We start from the raw sequence: 17711 nt of genomic DNA on the forward strand, positions 1-17711 counted from the left end.
AATACTGTTCGTATTATATGCATTTTACTTCATAGTAAGCCTTACTATTGTAGCAGTTCATTTTCAATGCTTGAGAAAGAAGACTGTTCAATAAATACCTTTTTATTGAAAACGCCCGTCTCTCTATTTCTCTTGCACCTCTGGTGAAACTAAGCATGCACGATTGACTGAGTGAAATAGTTATCTATTGTTTCCGCGACTCTAGAGATTTGATTTCTTATTCTTGGGAAACAAAGTTGTCATGTTTTATGCGGTTGTCAGAAACTAATCCCTTCTTGTTTATTCGAGAAAGTTTCTAGTGACCTCTGAGCTAGCTGGCACTCACAATTAAGTCTAATATAACCGGTAGAGACCTAGTAGACCTCAGTCCTTCGTCTAAGCTACAGGATATATTATTACAATGCGCAGAGCCTATTGGGAATATAGGAACTACACTACATGGCGCCCAACATTTGGTAAGGCGATACTTTAACGCTAGATACTAGAGTAACTCAATCGTGCTTTTCACACAGAACCCTCTTTCCCGTAAAAACTCCAATAGACGTCTGGAGTGGGTGAAATGGCATAATATCCGCCAAAACTTAGTAGGACGAGAATCCTATGTATTAGTTTTTGGTTTAGTCAACGTTGAAGGATGCAGTGTTCCAAAATATTGTGCTCCTAATCTTTGTTTCCTTGAAAATTGTTCTGCAGAACTTTTAGTAAATAAAAATGTCAGAGAGTGACGACGAAAGGGAGAGAGCTAGAATAGCAGCTCAAGCAGTCTTAAATGACACAACTCTCCAACAAAATGACCCGGATGCTATATTCATCCCGGCAAATATAAGGAAAACCATAACTATAAAACGTATAGAAAATGGGGTATCATCGAGCAGTGGTAAAGTTATATTTGTGATAGAGGCACATGAATATCGGCAGACAGAGGTATTCTATTCATGGATTACTTTTCCACAAGCAAATCCAGTAACACAGGAGTTCCACTACTACAAAATAGAGGAACCTCCAGCGGAATACGTTCCTTTCGAGGACGTAGAAATTCCACTAACTTACCAAGAGCATCAGCTCTGTTTTAAAGGCGCCCTAAAACGTCAAAATCACATTACCAGGCTCGGTCCACTAGGTAGACCAGGAGCTACATGGCCGGTTCCAGCCAGCTATACACCACATCCTGACATTGAAGAAATGTCAGATAGAGAACTTTTAGCTCAGCGAAAACAATTAATAAAAGCATATAGACAATTAGTTCAATTGACAGTCCAACCTGCCGCCAGAAGTTAAAATAAACCGATATAGCAGACCAACCTTATGAGCTTGCCAGAATTATTGAAAAATCATATGAAGAATTAGGTAGAGATAGTTTGGGTGGTAAACCATTGAAGCCCTCGCAGAAATCGGAAAGAAGAGGACGGTCAGAACACAAGGAAGAACGCGTCCAGTCCAAAGACCAGGAACCCGTTCATCAAAGTAAAAAAGCTCCGTTTTCCAAAAAGAAGGTAGCAAGCATAAAAGTCAGACATGCCGAGGATCTTGAGGACACAACTCAAGAACGGGGAGTGGGCTCAGACAATGCTAGACAGCGCAGCAGAAGTAACAATAGTTTGCAAGATCCTGAAGGATCATCTGGAGACAGTGGACTTGAATGAATGCATTCAGGTTGAAACTGCAGACACCAGGGTTAGTATACCCCATAAGTTATATGAAGTAACACTCTGGATGGAGAGGGACATAACTAGAAAAAAAAGAGCCCTCTTTTGGGAGAAGCTCTCTAAGGGCTATGACATTCTTCTAGCTGAATAAGACTGGCCACCTGAATTTGTCAGGGAGTGCCCACATGGCGAAGAGATAATTATTCCAGCCTTCTCTAATCATATTCCAATTCATAAAAAATATACATATGCCAGAAAATGGGCAGTAGCCTAAGCTCCAGCATTGTATAAAAATCACTCAAGATGGGATGAGGATTCTCCTCACCATAAAATCCAGTTAAAAAACAAGCTCACTGCACAAAGGCAGTACCCGGTTAAGCAAGAAGCTAAAAAACAGGTCAGGGAGATCTTAAATCAACTTGAATACCAAGGGGTGATTGAAACATGCACCTCATCTATGAACAATCCTTTGTTTCCTGTATCCAAACCAGACAATTCATATCGTCTAGTATTGGATTACAGACACTTAAATTCTTGTTGCAAAACATTTGCAGTACAAAACTCACACAGTGCAGCACTGATGAATAACATCGTGCACAAAAAATATAAAACGACATTAGATATTTCAAATGGATTTTTCTGTCAAAATATTGCACCAGAAAGCAGGCATTTGACCGCTTTCTCAAAATTGGGGACACATCGACAATTTTGTCATCTCCCCCAAGGATTCAAGAATAGCCCAGGAATATTTTCAGCATGAGTAACGGAGTTACTCCAAACGTACGATGATGAGGCATTATCTTATGTCGATGACATCTATCTTACGGATGATGATTTGGACAAGCACTTGAAAAGAGTGAACACCATAATACTTGGGTTCGCCTCTGAGGGGTATAAATTCAATTTTAAAAAATCAAGAATTGCCACCTCAATGTCATATTCTTGGGATATGAGTTGTCAAGTGAAGGCAAAAGCCTAGCAGCAAACTTTCTGGAGAAATGTGCGCTTCTCCAACCCCCAAAAACGCTGAAAAACTTACAATCAATTCTCGGTTTCCTGAATTTTGGAAGAACTTGCGTTCTGAATTACGCAGAGAGGGTTAAACCTCTCTACAAATTAATCAAACCTGATTTTAAACCAACACATTGGACTCAAACACACACAGAAATTTTGCGTTCAGTCCAAACAGACAAGTTAGCAAAAACTAAACTAGACACACGCGAAAACGTGCGCAACCTAGTAATCCGAGTCATCCCAGTAAGATGCGGATTCACGTCCCTAACCTTTAATGAAGGAGAAACGGTACCAATAGCTTACAAATCACACTTGTACACACAAGCAGAAATCAAGTTCACTTCTACAGAGAAAATTCTGACAGCGGTTCAAACTGCTGTAGCAAAAGAGAAAGCTCTCGCACAGGGTAAACGCACAATGATCATTACACCTGTACATGCCTTAGAGGCATTGACAAGAGCAAGCATTCCTAATTCAAAAGGTCTACATCCGAGATGGATACAATGGGTCTCTTGCTGCTACAGACGTCCAATACTCTTTTGACCCTAGTCTAAAGACACAAGAATTTCTCCAATATGAACACGAATTTCCTCTGCCGACTGAAATTCTTCCTCTTGAACAATATGGCTGTATAATATATACAGATGGATCAGCACAGCCCGCAATTAGGGGTAAACAAGCCTATCGTGCTGCGTGCGCGATTGTTATAAGTCGCTGGCGTGAAGGCAAATTTAGACCTATGGTCACAAAAACTCCATCACTCGGAGACTGTACAGCTCAGCGAGCTGAACTACAGGCTTTCAAGATGGCGCTTGAAAATACCGATCACGAATTCCCCACACTCATAGTGTGCGATTCGTATTACTGCGTCCAATCTTACAATGAGTATCTGCATAACTGGGTTCAATACGGATTCAAAGATGCTAAAGGTGGCACAATCAAGCATAAGTTGCTTTGGGAACAAGTAGTTCTTTTGCAGAAAGAACTACAAAAGACTCACGTGATACATACACTGAGTCATCCGCGTGATGGCGTTCACGTTGCAGGGATTTCATTGGCTGATGAAGCCGCGAAGTCAGCTGTGCAAGCGGCTTCCGTAGCTACAATTAAACGCTCAAAAAGATCGATAGATGGTGAAACGCTATTAGCAGTAAAAGCCTCAATGGATGGCAATCAAGCAGCGTTACCTCTACACTATCCACTCGGAAATACATACATAATTGATGCAACTCCGTTCCTTTTGCTCAAATCCCTGGAGTGGGGGACAGAGTAATTCCAAACAGAAAGCGGAGAGTTTTCTTGATTCAAGAAGCACACCTGGGAGAGGGTCTGAGACATCAAGGGATCTTGAAATCTCGAATAGAGTTAGAAAAAATGTACTGGTGGCCGAGACTGGGAGTTGATGTATACAATTTCGCAATTAATTGCCCAGACTGCAACAGAGATCGCAGTAATGAACCTCCAGAGACACCTGACTACAGAGTAGCCAGCCAGATACAGACACCTCTGTTAGACAGCATTAGGCGATCTACCCGCAGGCGTCCCTACAGACAAATGCGGCCCCACAACTACTAGGCCGAGATTTATTTGGTTATGGCCCCAGCGCTCGGCTGACGCCAGAACTGTTATAAAGGATTTGCGAGTCTTTATCGGCACATACGCAATAGGCACTCTACATTCTGATCAGGGCCCTGTGTTTAGCTCTCGAGCTTACAAAGAGGCCATGGTTATTGTGGCATTGCATTGCGGTATTCTAGTCCCTTCCATCCTGAGGGTAATGCGGTAGTGGAAAGAAAAAAACGTGACATAAAGCAATCCATAACAGCAAAGGTATTAGGTTTAGGTGATGGGTGGGTCAAACATCTAATAAGTGTCCAACACAGTCTTAACAATCTGCCAAGAAATTCTCTGGGGGGAATCACTCCTTATGAGCTACTATTTGGTACTAGAATGATAATCTAGGATCTCGATTGTCAGACTTCAGTGGTTAAACAGAAACCCTTTGATGTCAAAGATCGTTTGGCTGTCTTACAGGACTTAAATGAAACAAGAAGTCTGAGTAACACAAAAGCCAACAGCCACTGAAGATAAACCACCTGTCCCAGCAAGACCTGTCTGGATTCCAAAGTTTGGGGATCTAGTCAGGGAAAAGATAGCGGTGAAGAAGGAATTTGGGCCTTCTTACATAAAAGCAGTACCTATCTTAGCAATCCAAGGAACGAGATTAGTAGTACTACTGACCCTTGCTGGTAAAAAAGAGAACAGAGTCGTGTCCATCGACCTGATAAAACCACAACATGTGGCCAATAATAAGTAGTAGGCCAAGTGGACTCCCAAGATGTAGCAGACAGCCAAATCTTGCTACAATCCAAGAGGTTCAAACTGAAAGACTTATCACCTTTGATAAACCTGCAGTAAGAAAAGGACTATGCAACAAAGCAATGGAACTTGAGCCTCTTGAGACCAAAATATCTGTTCCACCAGAAACACCAGTATGCAATGATGTAGCATCTGAATACACTAACATGACAAAGGAGTAATCAGTTCCAGCAATTTCAACAAACCCCGATGCCATTCAAACAATTGACAGAACTGCATATGGATATTTCATCAACTTTGATAACTTTTCTGAGGATCGAAGTGAACCTGAAGATACAACAACAAAGAAATCTCTCCAAGAAAAAACGACAGAACTTTTTCATGAACTTGAAAAAATATATCTAGTTTCACCATGGACTGAATTTTTGATTGGTTTAGGTGCATTTTTCCTCCTGCTCTGGCTAATATTGGTTTTAAGCCTGGTGTGAGAAGTTGGCCTGATATATAATGTTCACTATTCTAGTGAGCACTTTGTATCAGTCCAAACAACCCTTATTGATGATTGGTTGTAAGTCAACCGTAGACCAGCTATCCTAGTAGCATGGATACGAGCAGTCTTCGGGCTAAACTCTAGAGGGCGTGTTAAGCCAGCTGTTATACCATCACATATACCCCTTGAACACCAAGTGAAAGGACACCACACAAGTGTTATGAAAATAAACAGTGTATTTATTTAGATCACAACAGCCCTGTACTCTTTATGAGGACAGGGTACTAAGCACACAACAAAACTCTTACGAAAATACTTTAAGTTGCACAATTTACACAAATGCCCGAGGGGCACGAAAAACCATATACACTAAAAGTGGAATGCGAAATTACTAGCAGGTAAGTACTAATCTCATAGGGTTTGGAATCGCTAGGACTGGACTACTGAACCTTCAGATTACTAGCAGGAGGCCTAGGGGACTCGGGTGCAGAGTGTGCACTCTCACGCGGGACAAAGTCTATGGATACTAGTAAATGCAAAAGTTAGTGTTCTCGGGCGAACCCGACTAGGTAGGTCAAAAACGAAAGTGGATCTAGGCACTTAGAGAGTTGTTCTACGCTGGAGCACCGGGGTACTCGGTTTACCTAGCCCAGGGGCTGCGGCTGCATAGGGTTCAAGTGTCGTCGGAAACCCTCGTTGACGAACCAGGAGCCTGAAAGAAGAAGTTGCTGGCAGGCGACCAGTGAAGATTGTTCGATGCAACCCAAGCCTGGGTCGATTAAGATGGATACCTGTAAGCAGAGGGGACCAAGTTCTGAATCACTAGCCAGTGATTAGGTGGGCACCAGGATGGCACAGGACGAGGTCACTCAGCCAGGTGAAGAGGTGACACTGGATTCTGCTGCTGCACGGACCAGGGGTGCTGATGTCGACCAGGCTGGAGGTCTGCGAGCTGTCCCACGTCAGATGTCTGCTGCTGGCGATGCTGGATCCGGTGAAGGAGGCAACAAGCCTTGGCTACGGCAAGCCCACGTGGCGACACAAAATGGCGTCTTGGATGGACCAGGAGGGTCCGAGGAAGGTCCCCTTCAGGAGGAGACTAGGGCCAGTCTAGAGGAGCTAGGCCAGCGGTGAAACAAACGTAGGACGTCGTCTGGAGGGTCACTAGCCAACGGGCAAGTGACGGGACAACGTGGCAAGCGACACAAAAGCAAAAGGGCCCCACGCAGATCTGGTGGATGCTGGGGGGCTGGTCTTCGGTGCTCGTGCTGCTTGGGGTTGGGGCTTCTCTTACCCCACTGCACCCCCTCGAGGGTCCCTCGGCGGTCGTGCTGGGTCAGTGTCGTGCTGGTTCTGATGGTCGCCGGGTCCACTGGTCTCGTCGCACCCACGGTTCTCAGCTGTGCTGTAGAGGCAGGTAGAGGTCAGAGAGGGCAGGGAGTCTGGGTCTCGTCGTGCTGGTCGGTCTGGTTCCTGGAGGAAGGACGTCTTAGCAAACCGCAGATACTTAGTTGGTGCCTGCTGCTGCAGGGTGACTACTCCTTAGTCACAAGGGAGAAATCTTGAGAAGAAGTCTTGAGTTCCTTTCGTGGAAAGTAGTTTCAGGATTCAAAGATGATCTAATTTGGAAGGGGGCCAGCTCCTAACTTTATACTAGGAAAAGGGGCTGGCACGCGACTAGGTCCTGCCCATGGGTGGGACCAGGAAGGGGGGTGGTTACACCCCTCTCCCATGCCGGACTTTCCCCAGCTCAGGGGCTGGTGTACCCCTGGAACTGGTTCAAGCCGGCCTATGCATTGTGAGCACCGGGGTGCCACTTGCAGTCACCTTCCTGTAAAGCCCTGCTTACCCAGGATACACAAAACCCTGTCTGGTATGGTGCTAGCACCGCCCCTGACAGGAAACCCTTTGTCCAAGCTCCCCTCGCTGGAAGGACTCCCAGCTGTAGGGGGTCAGACTTGTGTCTGTGGTGGCAGCATCCATTTTGTGATGCTGAGGCTCGAGTTAACTTTAACCGGGGCTCACAGTTACAAACATGTTGTGTCCCTCTAGAAGGGTGGAATGCTAACCGCGTCGCCATAATTGGCGAGGGGTTAGTATTCCAATTCGTATGACACCTTACTCGACATGTTTTGATAAAGCGATACCAGAGTTGGCATATAACCGCAAGGATTATAATGCACTTAAGAGTATATGGTACGCGTTATCATGGAACAGCTATTAGGACTTGGTTCCGCAAACGGGCTCAGCTCATGCCAGAGCACCATCTCACATAATTCCAAGCACTCTGCCTTCAGGATTGTTAAGGCCTGCCATAGGAGTGACTTATAGGAATCTATGTGTCCATTTTAGGGTTAGATATAGGTATACTATATCTAAAGGAAAGGGTGATTACACCACCTTGCCCCAGCTGTAGTGCAGCCAGTTGTGTCAGATTTAGATGGCCAGCCAGGGGTGGCATAATACATGCTGCAGTCCCTGGGTACACCTATGCCCTGAGTTACAGGGTCTTATAAGGTGGCCCAGTACCAATTGGATATGTACCTAAGGTACATGGAATCCATTTTACAGAGAGAGCAGTAGGCCTGGGGTCCTGATTGGCAGGGTCCCAGGCCAACTATGTCAAAAACCAGCTAAAACACAGGGCAAAAAGTTGGGGGCAACCATAGTCGGGATCTACTTTCCTACACCTGGGACAAATGATAGATGGAAAATACAGTACAATGGACACAGCAAGTCAGAAAATCAACTTGGTCCTAAAACCACACAAATCATCACATGTTAAAAAAAGAGAACGGTCATCGGTAAACATCATAACCATCCCTATACCAGGAGGTATAGTATGGGATAGAACTGATTATGATATCTATGGCCCGGTAGAGATGCTGAGGATTCCACATCAGTTCAAGGTTTCTGTGAATGACTTTGCAACACCCAGCAGATTCTCTGATGATTGGGACTTTGAGACAATTAATAATATGATGTCGGATTTAGAAATGTCTGCGAAATATACTAAACATGACTATTTAGAAGGGTCATCGGACTATGAACAAATGTATTGTTTTACCCTTTTGGCACTATTTGCACAAATATGCAAGCCCGAGAAATATTTTTATGTATAATCAATGGGAACATTGTCCAACACCACAAAAAGGCAGCTCTAAAACATTTTATGAAATGTTTCCTTACTTCTCAGGGTTTAATGTTACAGATCCAGAAACGTTTTATTTTAAAAATGTAAATAATACAGGAGTGAAAACAATGTTGACCAATACCAAACATGCCAGGGTATTAATTTACACGGAGCCTGTGATGGTTCTGCGAATAACCTTTCATGTCACCTGCACGGTACTCCCTCCACACCGATGGAACCCGTTTTCAGGCAGCTATCCAATGGCAGTTTCGTTATGTTGAATGATCACAGCTGCTGTGGCATGGTGCCAGGAAAAGTTTATCTGGTTACTGTGTCTTCCATGGTCACTTGTTGTATGCAAGTATTGTACCCAGCTCACAAGTCAGACAGTCAGACGGCAATATGGCCTTCATTGAATATCTCTTCTATACGAATTGAAACTTTAAGCAGACTAAATTCTATTCTTTTGCAAAAATCTGTGCCACTGACATCATGAAAAGAAACGTATGATCTGCAAGTTGCAAGGACATCTGCAGAGATACATGCATTATTATCAACACACTGCCCTGTACATTTCGCAGAAATGTTAAGTCAAATCTTAAACATGTCTGATACCAGTGGCATCCCACATGTATTTAAGACGATTTTTTCGGGACTGTTAGCACCATTTGAAGCAGTCCTCTGCATTTTCCCAAATTTCGTGCACTCTGTGTTCGGCGGCCTGCCTCTCATCTTGGGACTCGTAGCAGGAATACTTTTTTTATTTCTTCTGCTCTGATATGGCAAGTTCAGTAACTGGCGATACCTAGAACCTCATGGAACAGACGGTCCGTGCCCAGAGGTATCGTGAGAGGATAACACAGATTCTCGGCTTGGCTCGTTTAAGAGATCTGAATACGACATGGCTTCTTTCGTTCAGACCAATCTGGCAAGATTGCATCTTACCTGTTCTACGATGCCTGCTTTGCGGAGAGGAATGCGTGTTCGACATTTGTCTTACACTTCCATCAGTCCTGCCATCGGATGTCGACGCCTTGCTAGGGCCTGTTACGGCTCATGCATTGTGTTGCCCCCAACAGCTACAGATCCTGATGACTGCATTCATTGAGATCTCACCAGTAAGTCTAACTGAGGGTGAGGTACGAGAAACACCAGGCACACAGGTATCATCTGATATGACCATTGCTAGCGTGGCAACAAGCGCTGACGGCAATGCCTCTCATCTATGCACATTTGATCTGCTGGATCAAGTGGTTCCACTTTCACCTACTGTGGTAGACGATTTCTTTGTCAGCCTAGACAACTTGATGTTTTCTCCTGACACCGAGAATACAGGACGTTTTGAAGATGGTCAACCCGGGGGATTATATGGCCACACTCGATCTGGAGGATGCGTACTTCCATGTCCCGATTCACCCAGCGCACAGAAGGTTCCTACGCTTCACAGTAGCCAAGAGCCATTTTCAGTTCAGAGTCTTGCCGTTCGGCCTTCGCTCTGCTCCAAGGATTTTTACGAGGTTTCTGGCACCTGTAGCAGCATTTCTGCGGAAAACCCACTTCCAGGTCTTCCCTTACCTGGACGATTGGTTACTGAAGGCCCCGACCAGAGCATTAGCGCAGGACGCAGTGCAGGCTTGCACCACTCTGTTCCAAAATCTGGGTCTCACCTTGAACAGGGAGAAATCCACGCTGCTGCCGTCTCGGACAGCGCGGTTCCTGGGAGCGATGTTGGATTCGCAGCTCTCAAAGGCATTTCCTACTCGAGAAAGGGTACAGAAACTGCAAAGATTAGCAGGAAGCCTTCAAAGAAAAAAGTGTCTTTCTGTACGCAGCTACAAGTCGCTGTTGGGGGTGATGTCATCATGTATTCCCCTGATCCCGCACTGCAGGCTCCGGATGCGCCCCCTGCAGGAGCAACTGGACCTCCAGTGGCAACAAGTGCACGGATCGTTCGTCAAAGTAATGGTCACTCGAGAGATGAAGGAGGCAGTGCTTTGGTGGTCGAATCAAACTTATGCCAAGGTCTATCCTTCGCAAACGTTCCATCACCTCACATACTGACGACGGATGCGTCATTGGAGGGATGGGGAGCAGTGATGCAGGACCTGCAGGTCAGCGGCCATTAGTCTCCAAGCGACCATAAGCTACACATCAACCTGTTGGAGCTGAGAGCGATCAGGCTAGCCCTTCAAGCCTTTCTTCCGCGTCTCCAGGGTTCACAGGTGCTAGTCAGGACGGACAACACCACGGCTATGCATTATGTGAACAAGGAAGGAGGGACGAGGTCACTCCCCTTGTCGCGAGAGGCTCAACAGATTCTGGAATGGACAATTCTTCACGGAATTTCTCTAAAGGCGGAGCACTTACCAGGAGTGCTCAACGAGGGCGCCGACAGGCTGAGCAGGCTCGCCTCAGTCAGTCACGAGTGGGAGCTGAAACAGGTTCTAGATCTACTCTTTCAAAAATGGGGCACACCAGAGGTGGACCTTTTTGCAACGCCGACCAACAAAGTGCCGAGCCTACGCCAGCAGGTTCCATCACCAAGGCTCATTGGGCAATGCCCTATCGATAGCCTGGACGGGGAGGTTTCTATATGCATTTCCACCGATTCCCCTGCTTCCTCGTCTCATCAGGAAAATGAGGACGGAACCATGCAAGCTCATCCTGATAGCCCCGGCATGGCCAAGACAATTCTGGTACACCGAGCTACATCTGTTATCGCTAGTACCTCCGATAAAGCTAGAGGATGTTCCGGATCTCCTGGCAATGTCCAGAGGACAAGTTTGGCATCCAGACCCAAGATCGTTGCACCTGACTGCATGGCTCCTGACCAGCGAGAATACATGAATGTTCCTCTTTCCAATGAGGTCAAAGACATCCTCTCTCAGGCAAGGGCTCCGTCCACAAACAAAACATACAGACTGAAGTGGAAAAGATTCTGTATTTGGTGCAAAAAAGAAAAGATTGATCCTTTCACGTCAAAACCTCATCAGCTCCTACCTTACCTACTCTCGCTAGCTAAGTCTAATCTGGCCCATTCTACTATCAAGGTTCATTTAGCGGCGATTTCGAGATTCAGAAGATCTGATTCTGGTCCTTCGTTGTGGTCTGCAAGAATTATCAAACAATTCCTCAAAGGCCTGTTCAGGGTCTATCCGCCAGTGCGATCTCCTCCTCCAGCATGGCATCTAAACTTAGTCCTGGCTCAACTAGTGAAGGGACTTTTGAGCCGATTCACCGCTCAGACCTAAAATTCTTATCATGGAAGTTAGCTTTACTCTTGGCCCTCACATCAGCGAGGCGAGTGGGGGAGATGCAAGCCCTAACTATCCAAGAACCGTTTTTGCAGTTCAAAAAGAACACTACCATCTTAAGGACGAACCCAAGGTTCATTCCCAAGGTCCCCACTGACTTTCACCTAAATGAGCCTGTCATACTAAAGACATTTTTTCCAAACCCAGTCACTCCAGCAGAAAAGACATTGCACACTCTAGATTTGCAACGCTGTCTAAAGTTCTACATAGACCGCACCAACGACTTTAGAAAATCTTCGCAATTGTTCATTGCTTTCGGCGGTCCAAACAAGGGTCTCCCTCTGTCCAAACAGGGGATCTCGAGATGGATTTCAAGTGCCATTCTGCATTGCCACAAGTTAGCAGGGAAACCTCTAGTGGGCAAGATCCGTGCTCACTCGACGAGATCAGTGGCTTCTTCTACGGCCCTCTTTGCGGGGGTACATATCAAGGACATCTTCAGGGCTGCTACCTGGAGCAGCGTGCACACGTTCACTAAGCATTATTGCTTAGTCATTGCAGCAGGATGACGCGGCTGTGGGCCAGGCTGTCCTGAGAAACCTCTTCAAGTGATGGGTGAGCTTTCCTTTCTATCCCACATTCCATGGGTGACACATTTTGTACTTTTCTTGCTAATGTTATGATATACTGCTTTACAAAATGTGTTTATGGTGTTTACTGCTTGCTATTCTGATACAAAGCATGGGAATCTATGAAAGTTCCAATACTGGGGCAAGAAAACAAGTTACTTACCTGTAACTTTGGTTCCCCAGTATTGGTAACTTTCATAGATTCCCATGCGCCCACCCACCTCCCCGGGGAAAGCTCAGCCTTCAGCAAGTATGGTATCTAGCACACTACGGCTACTAAAATCTGAGGCTCTGAGGTTCCTTCAGGAAGGTTCTAAGGGTGAGGCTCTTCTGATTGGCTGACGCCTAGAGTTTGGTCTCTTTTACAAAAAGAGGCTGATATGTTACAAAAGGGAGTGAGGCCTAGGCCTTTCCTTTCTCTTTTGTACCTACTACTATGATATTTTTTATTACCGAGACTCGCAGTCCGACGACGGGGAATGATACAAAGCATGGAAATCTATGGAAGTTACCAATACTGGGGAACCAAAGTTACAGGTAAGTAACTTGTTTTCTTATTTTACATGGACCATTCTAACATTTCTATTCAGATTATACACGATTTAAGTGTCTTTGCATGGTGTGTAGTACAGCTGAGCCTGTCTTTGCATGGTGTGTAGTACAGCTGGGCCTGTCCTTTTATTGTGTATAATACAGGTGGGCCTGTCTTTGCATGGTGTGTAGTACAGCTGGGTCTGTCTTTGCATGGTGTGTAGTACAGCTGGGCCTGTCTTTGCATGGTGTGTAGTACAACTAGGCCTGTCTTTGCATGGTGTGTAGTGAAGCTGGGCCTGTCTTTGCATGGTGTGTAGTACAGCTGGGCCTGTCTTTGCATGGTGTGTAGTAGAGCTGGGCCTGGCTTTGCATGGTGTGTAGTACAGCTAGGCTTGTGTTTGCATTGCGTGTAGTATATATGGGCCTCTCTTTATTGTGTGTAGGTCAGCTGAGCCTGTTTTTGTATTGTGTGTAGGTCAGCTGTGCACGTCTTTGCATGGTGTGTAGTACAGCTGGGCCTGTCTTTGCATTGTAGGTTGTCCAGCTGGACCTGTCTTTGCATGGTGTGTGGTGCAGCTGGGCCTGTCTTTGCATTGTAGGATGTCCAGCTGGGCCTGTCTTTGCATGGTGTGTAGTGCAGCTGGGCCTGTCTTTGCATGGTGTGTAGTGCAGCTGGGCCTGTCTGTGCATGGTGTGCAGTGCAGCTGGGCTTGTCTTTGTATTGTGTGTAGTAGAGCTGACCAGTCTTTGCATGGCGTGTAGTAGAGCTAGGCCTGTCTTTGCATGGTGTGTAGTGCAGCTGGGCCTGTCTTTGCATGGTGGGTAGTACAGCTGGGCCTGTCTTTGCATGGTGTGTGGTACAGCTGATCCTGTCTTTTTATTGTGTGAAGTACAGCTTGGCATGTCTTTGCATTGTGTGTAGTACAGCCGTGCCTGTCTTTGCATTGTGCATAGTACAGCTGGGCCAGTCTTTGCATTGTAGGTTGTACAGCTGGGCATGTCTTTGCATTGTGTGTAGTACCGCTAGGCCTGTCTTTGTATTGTGCATAGTACGGCTGGGCCAGTCTTTGCATTGTAGGTTGTACAGCTGGACCTGTCTTTGCATTGTGTTTAGTACAGCTGGGCTTGTTTATGCGTTGTGTGTAGTACAGCTGGGCCTGTCTTTGTATTGTGTAGTACAGCTTTTAAGTGTGCCTTCCATTGATATGTACTTATCGGACATGTCTTTGTGCGATATGTTGTACGGTTATTCATGTCTCCATTTGTATTTAGTACAGTTGAGCACATCTTTGTACAATATGTTGTATGGTTAGGCATGTCTTCCATTAGTATGAAGAACAGCTGGGCGTGTCTTTGTACGATATGTTGTACGGTTAGACATGTCTTTCATTGGTATGTAGTACAGTTGGGAATGTCTTTGTACGATATGTTGTATGGTTAGGCATGTCTTCCATTGGTATTAAGTACAGTTGGGCATGTTTTTGTATGATATGTTGTACGATTAGGCAGGTATTCCATTTGTATGTAGTAAATTTGGGCATGTCTTTGTACAATATGTTGTATGGTTTGGCATGTCTTCCATTAGTATGAAGTACAGCTGGGCATGTCTTCGTACGATATGTTGTACCTTTAGGCATGTCTTCCATTGGTATGTAGTACAGTGGGCATGTCTTTGTACAATATGTTGTACAGTTAGGCATGTCTTTGCATAGTGCAGATGTGCAGGTTGTATGGTTACGCTTTTTTTCTGCTATATATTTAAGCATGCCGTTTTATGTTGTGCAGCTAAGGCATGTCTTTACATAGTTACAGTTAAGCATGTTTTGTAGTTTGCAGCATAGCTGGGCATTTTACTATCTGAAATATACATGCTTAAGTCTTCTCATGATGTGCCATAAAGTTAGACATTTCTTCACACGCAGCCGGTCTTTTGGCCTGGTGTGTCATAGCTGCCATGTCATGGTTTGCATGCCTCTGCTGGAAGTTACATATGTTCTTTTTTTTTAATGGTACTTACTACAGGCGATTGTGTCTACACACTGGGCGTTATATTCTCGACTCTGTGTTTAAGGCACTATCCCAGGTAACCTGTTCCTTCTTCTCCCACTCCAGCTTCCGCTTGGCTCCTGTTCCCTGCTATCCCATTGCTGTCGATTGGAGGCCTCCTCTTCATCTTGACGAACATGCAGGTGTGTGGACATGTCCCAGCATGGCTGGCATTGAACACCCAGAGGACACACATGTAAAGGGCATTCAAGAGGACGAATTGGGGGGAGGCAGGTAGAGAGGGTGGAAGAGGGCAGGAAAGGCATGGAGGGGGCAGGCGATGCAAAAGGGGACAGAAGAGCAATGGAGAGAGAACCCAGAAAGTCCTGGAGTGGACAGGTGAGGGCATGAAAAAGAAAGGAATGAGGCTCAGGGCAGGAGCAACAAGAGAGATCACAAAAGAAAGAAATAGGATGTGAAGAGACCTGAAAGGACAGAGACAATTGAGGGAATATGAGGGTACACGAGAGATAAAAAGCAAGAGGAGAGTATTGAGGGGCAGAGAGTTGAGGGAAAATATTTCAGTGCCTCCCTTTGAGTTTCTGGAAGACACGCATCCAAGCATTAAACATCAGCCATTTGGATAATGGTAATACCTTGTCCCTCGCTATAAATTAATTCCATGTAACTAAAATGCAGGTAGTTCAAAACACCGCCACCCACATGGTCAACAACTTTCCCCCATGTAGACCGCCAGCTCTCACGATTTGAGCCCTCCAATGGCTCCCTATTAATAAGAGAGCATTGTTCACACTATTCTGCCAGACCTACAAATCTCGGTCAGGCTTAGGTCCAAAATATCTTCAGGATAGACTTTTTCAACACATTCCTGATAGGAGCGTAGGATCTAAAAATCAACTTGTACTACATCCTCAGTGCATTTGTACATCATAATATGGTGGTCGGTCATTTTCCTATCTCGCCCGCACCGCTGGAATAAGCTCCCTCTGTTTATTCGTGCATGTCCCAGTTTTTCTGGTTTTAAAAACCATCTTAAAACTTGGCTATTTTAACTAATTGCCTCTTTCATCCCCTGCCTGTAAGAGCACCGAGATGTCCGTCGGAGGCCGAGTCATTCAAGTTCAAGTTCAAGTTCGGGCATTTGTATAGCGCACTACTCACCCAGAGGGTCTCAAGGTGCTTGGGAAGGGGTTCATTATTTGTCGAATAGCCAGGTGTTTAAGTACTTTTCTGAAGGAGATGTGGTTTTGAGTAAGGCGGAGGTGAGTGGGGAGTGAGTTCCAGGTCTTGGCAGCCAGGAAGGAGAAGGATCTGCCACCCATGGTGGATTTTTGGATGCGCGGGACTGCGGCGAGGGCTTGATTGGACGATCTAAGTTGGCGGGAGGGTGTGTAGAAGGATAGTCGAGTGCTGAGGCATTCGGGTCATAATTTGTAGAGGGCCTTGTGCGTGGGTGAGAAGACGGAATGTAATTCTCTTGTTGACGGGAAGCCAGTGGAGGTCTTTTAGGTGTCCGGTGATGTGATCTTGGCGAGGGATGTCTAAAATGAGTCTCGCTGATGCGTTTTGGATGCGCTGGAGTTTTTTCTGTAATTTTGCTGTGATTCCGGCGTAAAGTGTGTTACCATAATCCAGTCGACTCGTGACCAGTGCGTGAGTGACAGTCTTTCTTGTCTCGAGGGGAATCCAGCGGAAGATCTTTTTGAGAGTGCGAAGTACGTTGAAGCAGGAGGATGAGACTGCGTTGACTTGTCTGGACATCGAGAGAGAGGAGTCTAGGATGAAGCCAAGGTTACGTGCATGGTCTGTGGGTGTGGGTGCTGTGCCCAGAGCGGAAGGCCACCAAGAGTCGTCCCAGGCAGAGGGGGAAGATCCTAGGATGAGCACCTCCGTTTTGTCTGAGTTGAGTTTTAGGCGGCTATGTTTCATCCATTCGGCTACTTCTTTCATGCCTTCGTGAAGATTGGTTTTGGCGGTGTCGGGGTCTTTGGTGAGGGAAAGGATTAATTGGGTGTCGTCGGCGTAAGAGATGATGTTGAGGTTGTGTTGGCGCGCGATGGATGCGAGTGGGCTCATGTAAACGTTGAAGAGGGTGGGACTGAGTGATGATCCTTGTGGTACTCCACAGATGACTTCAGTGGCCTCCGAGTTGAATGGGGGAAGTCGGACTCTCTGGGTTCTCCCAGCTAGGAACGAGGTGATCCAGTCCAAGGCTTTTCCTTGTATGCCGATGTTGCTGAGGCGTTGTATGAGGGTGCTGTGGCAGACTGTGTCGAAAGCGGCGGAGAGGTCGAGTAAAATGAGGGCCGCTGTTTCTCCGTTGTCCAGTAGTGTTCGGATGTCGTCTGTTGCTGTAATGAGGGCGGTTTCGGTGCTGTGTTTGGCGCGAAATCCGGACTGAGAGGGATCGAGGGAGTTGTTGGATTCAAGGAAGGTGGCGAGCTGACTGTTGACGGCTTTCTCAATGACTTTGGCCGAGAATGGGAGGAGGGATATGGGTTGGTAGTTTTTAAGTTCAGAGTGGTCTGCTGTGGGTTTCTTCAAAAGGGCGCTGAGTTCGGCGTGTTTCCAGCTTTCTGGGAAGGTGGCAGAGTTGAATGAGCAGTTGAATGACATCACGGAGATGGGGTGCGATGATGGAGTCAGCTTTGTTGAAGATGTGGTGGGGGCAGGGGTCGGTTGGCG

The 17711-nt window shown here is 46.1% G+C and overlaps 1 protein-coding gene across 1 annotated transcript in view; it reads left to right on the forward strand.

Moving 5' to 3' along the window:
- The window catches only part of LOC147736607 (equilibrative nucleobase transporter 1-like), a 569280-nt gene that overhangs the window by 279379 nt on the left and 272190 nt on the right, over nucleotides 1–17711 (forward strand). The window contains exon 4 of the mRNA XM_086953785.1: nucleotides 15132–15208. Within this exon, the coding sequence (XP_086809911.1) occupies nucleotides 15132–15208 (77 nt within the window). The remainder of the gene's footprint in view (nucleotides 1–15131; nucleotides 15209–17711) is intronic.

This window comes from Lissotriton vulgaris, chromosome 1_2, assembly GCF_964263255.1.
Source record: "Lissotriton vulgaris chromosome 1_2, aLisVul1.2, whole genome shotgun sequence".
NCBI lineage: Eukaryota > Metazoa > Chordata > Amphibia > Caudata > Salamandridae > Lissotriton > Lissotriton vulgaris.